Here is a 6668-nt window from a genome sequence, read left to right as displayed (position 1 = left end):
TTTTTGTGAAATTAATATATCATTTGTATTAAATAAAATCATTACTGCGATAACATGAGTCGTTATGTTGTTATAAGCTAGATTCAGTATGCAACAGAACATCTCTGTCTCTTGAGTAGCTGCAGTATATTGGACAAACCACATTAAAATCTTACAAAATTTCTTGTAGTATCCAACGTTTATGAACAGCTTTATAGGCTAATTAAATACTCGTAAATCTGAAGGTTATTCGTCTGCCCAAGGCTATTGTTATTTGCAATATCTTTTTTTCTGAGAGATACAATAATTTACTCAGAACGATATTTCTCTTCGCTAGTTGAGAAATTTTGCATTTGTGACATGAATTTGAAGTTTTAAATTTAGCAGGAATTATAAAAGAAAACTGTTGTAGTTTTGAATAAATACGTTTGGAACTATCTGAGAGATTAGCACAATTGAATTATATTTATCAGAAGTCAGCCTCCTTGTGTCTAGCAATATCTCTAAACAAAAGTCAAGACACAAACAGCATCTTCAAGGCACCTGAAAAATAAATCATTTTGTTCGCCTCGTAAAAAAAGTATTTATATTCTTTACAAAATAAAGCAATGGTGAAATATTTTATCGCCAACTTGTGTGTATACATTTTTTTTATTAAATAAGTTATTCATTTCAGTTTTTGTTGCGCCACATCTCTATAGCCAAAGGTCTGTAATTAGTTTACAGAGAGAAAAAAAATAAACAAATCTCAGATATTGAATAAGCAGAAAAAATATCCTCTTTGCTTTGTTATTATTGAATAATTCGATTAAAAACGAAACAATTTAGCTGATACGGTGAACTGAATAGAATTGATCATATTTGCAAAGTTGCAGACAAAATACGAAGGATTTTCATAAAATCCATATTAAACAAAATGTTTAAAAAGCTTTGTTTATATTGTCAAGCTGGAATTCTATTTTCCATATGTGTCTATGAAAACTAAAAAAAATGAAATGAAAATGCGGGCAAAGTATTAATTTCGTTAGTTTTCTGAAAAAAGTTTAATTTTGAACACACACACACACACACACACACACACACACATACACACACACACACACACACACACACACACACACACACACACACACACACACTATTTATACGGTAATGTAAATTTAGTCTTATAATAACCGATCCGTATTACCGAATGGTTTCATGTTAATGAAGTTTCCTTGAGTGGAAAAGTAAATTAACAGTCATCGCATATGGCTGATGATTGTAAATATACCTTTCTAAATTTGGAAAGTTCATGTTCACAAAAATATTCTGCAACATGAAGTGGTTGTAATGAGATAAGTTTATAATATTGTATAAGTAATATATACACCCTATTACTCACTAGAATGGCTGTTATTTTCTGACTTATGAAATTTATTGGCGAACTTTATATATATAGTAACACGTAGAACGACCCTTCATCAGTTGTCGGCTGTCTATCTACTCCTCATTTCGAAGAGTAGATAGACAATATGAGTCTTCGAAGACAGTTGCTCTCATAAATACCATGATATAATTTTGGATTTATGGAGGGCCAAAGTTGCAATAAAAACAGGACAGTAGAGACATACAAGGAAACCGAACGAAAACAAACATGGAAGGTCGTTAGACCAGAACGAGAGGGAAATAGTGAACGTTGTGATAGGGGAAAGAGGTTTAAGCTGATAAGAGTAATTAACACCTGTTTTTGTTGTCATTCATTAGTTTGATACACCCACACACACACACACACAATAACAATAATATAACTAGGGGGACCCGTGAATATTTCACGGAATTAATAGCAAACCTATTGGGTTATTTCTGAAAACTTTATCCCCAAAACCTGGAAGTGTAGCTTGTGTTGTGTCTGTATGGAAAGATAGTCGCTCCTCTGCTATTCATTGAAAAGTGAAATGAATTGAAAAGCGATGATAATGCACTTTATATATACACTTTATATACTTTATGCACAATTGTATAGACTAAATAAAGTATTTGCTATTATTTTTCCATTATCCCCATAAAAAGAAAAAATCCTGTACATATGATACAACCTTAAGTTAAATTGAATATATCTGCCACGTGAATATTTCATGGAATTGCACTTAGGTGCATGAGTTAAGTGATAGGTGATATAAAAACTTGGTTCAATTTTTTAAAATATACATTTTTCACTAACCAATAACCACCACCATCAACACCAACACCATCATCATCATCTCCCTCTACCTCTCTCTCCTATCTTTCTCTCTCTCCTATCTTTCTCTCTCTCCTACCTTTCTCTCTCTCCTATCTTTCTCTCTCTCCTATCTTTCTCTCTCTCCTCTCTGTCTCCCCTCTATCTATCTGCCTTTCTTTAGCTTCACTATTAGAACATCAGCCCTTGGATAAAATTATTACGTACCCCCTACCTCATGTCATGGACGCTTCTCTCTGTCTTTTCTCTCTCGGTCTTTTTCACTGTCTATCTTTTACTTTCTCTCTCTTTTTTCTCTCTCTTTTTTCCCTGTCTCTGTTTTATTTCTCTTTCTTTCTGTCTCACTCTTCATCTTATCCTCCTTTTGTCTCTCTTTTTTCTTTCTCTTTTCTTTCCCTTCAATTCATCATGTGAAAGCGTTACAATGATATTCTCTCTACCTCATGTCATGGACACTTCTCTTTCCTTCTTTTTCTCCTTCCCACTTCCGCTCTCTCCCTCTTTCTCCCTCTTTTCGTTTTCCCTTTTTTCCTCTAATCTTGTGAAAGCGTTACCCATGGGTTAAGCAATGCAATGTCAAGCTGAATTATTATAAGATAATGATAACAATAAACCTTTCTACCACAGGGACAAGGCCTGAAATTTTTGGGGAAGGGACCAGACGACTTGATCGATCCCAATACGCAGCTGGTACTTAATTTATCGACCCCGAAAGAATGAAAGTCGACCTCAGCGGAATTTGATCTCAGAACATAGTGACGGGTGAAATACCATTAAGCACTTCGTCCGGTGTGCTAACGTTTCTGCCAGCTCACAGCTTGATAATAATAATAATAATAATAATAATAATAATAATAATAATAATAATAATAATAATAATAATCATAATAATGATAATAATAATAATAATAATAATAATAATAATAATATTAATAATAATAATAATACAGGACTTACAAATATATATAACATACAGAATATTGCACTACTGGGCACTGCACACATCCTACGCAAAACACTTTCAATACAGTAACCATAAGAGCATCACAGCAAACCACAGCACATACCCAAGGCACACAGAGCTGCGCTCGGTAGTGAAGTGAAAGCACGTTATAAAAATAAAACTACTGAACAACATAATAATAATAATAATAATAATCATCTCTAATTTATTATAATTAAGATATCTTTGGAAAAACTTTGTAATAGCTTTAACTATTAAAATCTAATATACAACGGTGAAATAATGTTTCTATATACCGTAACGATATAACGTAAACTGTTACTGCGGGCATTTAACGATATAAATCATACTTTAAAAGTTAAAAATAATCATTTACATAGACATGTCTTTTATTGTCAGATTAATTTCAGTTAGGATATCGTTCCATACTGTCAGCAGGATATATCAACTTTAAATTCTTTTATGGAGAACAAATTCACTTTGAAGACAAAAGTAATATAAAATCAGTTTTTTTTTTTTTAGGATTAATACTTACCCGCCAGTTATAGTTGAAAATAGACTGCGTTTCATATTTTTGAAGATCTTTTGTCAACATATTGATATAAACTTATTTTAAAATATGTTTTCATAAGTTATTCTTAAGAGCTTTTAGGGGCTATTTTTGCTAAACATTTAATCTTCTAAATCTACAATCTTTGAATTATGAACAGGTATTGTAGAAGAAGCGTAGCTTGAAGGAAATTCTTATAAAATAAATAAATAAATTTCCATATATGAGTAACGGTAAGTGGTGGTTAAAACAACAACGTGCGAAGATGAGCGAAGGTGCCAAAAATACGCAGTGATATATACATATATATATATATATATATATGCATTAGCATTCTGTTCGTTGGGCATATAGCTTTCATCTCCAAAGCCATGCATCAGTTTTTTAACACACACACACACACACACGCACACACACACACGCACACACACACACACACACATACATGAGTATTTATATGTACGTGTATGTATGTGCATATCTATCTATCTATCTATCTATCTATCTATCTATCTATCTATCTATGTATATATATATATATATATATATATATATATATATATATATATAATCTGTGCATATATGCACGTACGTACACGTACATATAAATACTCATATGTGTGTGAGTGTGCGTGCGTGTGTTAGAAAAACTGATGCATGGCTTGGGAAATGAAAGCTATATGCCCCACGAACAGAATGCTACTGCATAGTAACAAAGGTCCGGGTGCTGTCATAGTTTAGGGTTGAAGGACCTATGGATTTTCAATATCTTGCCAAGAGGCATCACATATATATTTTGTATAGATCTGGTTGCGTTCAGAACCAAAGAAATTTCTATTTGAGATGTCAGGTGAACCCATATCAGATTAAGAAAATATAAATAATGCTCGCTCTGTTCTGATCACTGATTTGCCAGAATGAAACACAAAAGGAATGCTATGGGGGCTATAAAAGTGGGATGAAATAAAGTAGCAATTACACCACTTGCAGTGCTCAAGTATATAAAAGTAAAAAAAAAAATCTCTCTCTCTCTCTCTCTCTCTCTCTATCTATCTATCTATCTATCTAGCCTTCTCTCTCTCCCTCCCCTTCTCTCCCTCCCTACATATTTATATGTATGTTTATATGTATATTTATAGGTATGCATATATGAATAATATACATTGTATCTTTTTCAACTATATGTATATATATACACACATAAATACACACGAATATATATATATATATATATATATATATATATATATATATAAAAATATACTTATATACATAGACATATGTATACATACATATACATTCATACATATATGTATACATACATATACATTCATACATATATGTATACATATACATACATATATATATATAAATACATATATATATATATATATATATATATACATACATACATACTTACATACACACACACACACACACACACACACACACACACACACACACATATATATATATATATATAGATATATATATATATATATATATATACAGACATAATAATATAATGGAAGTCTGTCGAGGTTCGACAATGACGTCAGTGACGCCGGATGTGGGAACGGTACCCAAAGATGGACGCGCAGACGCGGCCACATGTTGGGCACGTATCAGCAGAAGTAGGGTTGGGGATCCTCTCTTTTCGGGCTTGTCGCTTCTGGTCCAGGCTCTGAGGCGCTTTTCCTCGAACAGCCTAACACCCTTTGGACAGCTGGACGCCAGGCGCCGCGGTCAGAGGCAAGCGATTCCCAGCCACGGTTTGAAATGCTGCAGGCCTTAAGGGAACTTTTCAGGCTGTCCTTGTATCGCCTCAGTGGCCTTCCAAAGTTTCTTACTCCAGAAGCCAGCTTAGAGAAGATCATTTTTGGTAGACGCACGTCGTCCATTCAGACTACATGTCCGACACACCGGAGCTGAGCCTTCATGATGAGGGCTTCGATCCTGGACATTTCGGCTCTGCTGAACACCTCAGTGCTGGAGAGTCTGTCCTCCCAGGAAATTCCCATGATCCGTCGCAAGCAGCGGAGATGGAACTGGTCAAGTACTCGAATTTGCCTCTTATACAGCGTCCACGTCCCACAGTCGTATAGTTGAGAGACTGTCAGCTTGGTGGAAAGTCTGATGCCTCGTTCGGCCCACACACGTGTCGAAAGTCTGCCAAACGAATCTCCTGCTTCTGCAAGCCTCATGGAGACATCTTTGCCCATGCTGCAGTTTGAGGACAAGTAGCTTCCCGGGTATGTAAAGCACTCCACGTTGTTTAGAGTTGTGCCCTCAATCTCAGTCTGAGACTCAGGAGGTGTCAAGCCAGGTGCAGGCTGAAGCATCACTTCAGTTTTTCGCAGGCTAATGGTCAGTCCGGAGGCTTTTGCTGCTTCTGCGACACAAGTGGCAAGTACTTGCAGGTCTGCTTCATTCAATGCTGCAAGCGCACAACCGTCTGCAAACAGGAAGTCTCTCACTAGGGCGTCCAGGACTTTGGTTTTTGCCTTCAGACTTCTGAGGTCAAAGAATCGGCCGTCACTTCTGTAGCGAATAGTGACACCAGGATGAGACTTTGGCAGGGTGTGGAAGAGCATGGTGGCCAACGTGAGGCTGAAGAGTGTGGGAACCATTACGCAGCCTTGCTTTACGCCACTGGAGACCGGGAATGAATCAGAGACATCTCCGTTTTCCACGATGCGAGCCATCATACCTTCATGAAATGACTGGATGAGCCTGACGAGCTTTCTTGGGCAGCCTAGTTTGTACAAGATATCCCACAGGCCCTCTCGGCTGACAATGGCAAAAGCTTTCGTCAGGTTCACGAAGAGGATGTAGAGGTTCTGGTTTTGTTCTCGGCACTTTTATTGTATCTGCCGTACTACAAAGACCATGTCTCTTGTCCCCCTGTTGTTCCTAAATTCACACTGTTTCTCTGAGACCACGTCGTCCAGCAG

At 36.0% G+C, this 6668-nt stretch overlaps 1 protein-coding gene across 1 annotated transcript; it reads right to left on the bottom strand.

The window, feature by feature from the left end:
* Positions 1 to 5615: 5615 nt before the first annotated feature.
* On the bottom strand, positions 5616 to 6419 carry LOC149136193 (uncharacterized). Its single transcript, XM_089350110.1, has one exon. It carries the CDS (start codon positions 6417 to 6419, stop codon positions 5616 to 5618), a length of 804 nt encoding a protein of 267 aa, XP_089206236.1.
* Between the last annotated feature and the right edge of the window lie 249 nt (positions 6420 to 6668).

Source organism: Octopus bimaculoides, chromosome 4 (genome assembly GCF_046866305.1).
Source record: "Octopus bimaculoides isolate indiv1 chromosome 4, ASM4686630v1, whole genome shotgun sequence".
NCBI lineage: Eukaryota > Metazoa > Mollusca > Cephalopoda > Octopoda > Octopodidae > Octopus > Octopus bimaculoides.
This window is presented reverse-complemented; position numbering and strand designations above follow the sequence as displayed.

Excerpts from the sequence above, each read along its gene's own strand:
- LOC149136193 (XM_089350110.1), bottom strand. The coding sequence starts at position 6,419 with ATGGCTCGCATCGTGGAAAACGGAGATGTCTCTGATTCATTCCCGGTC.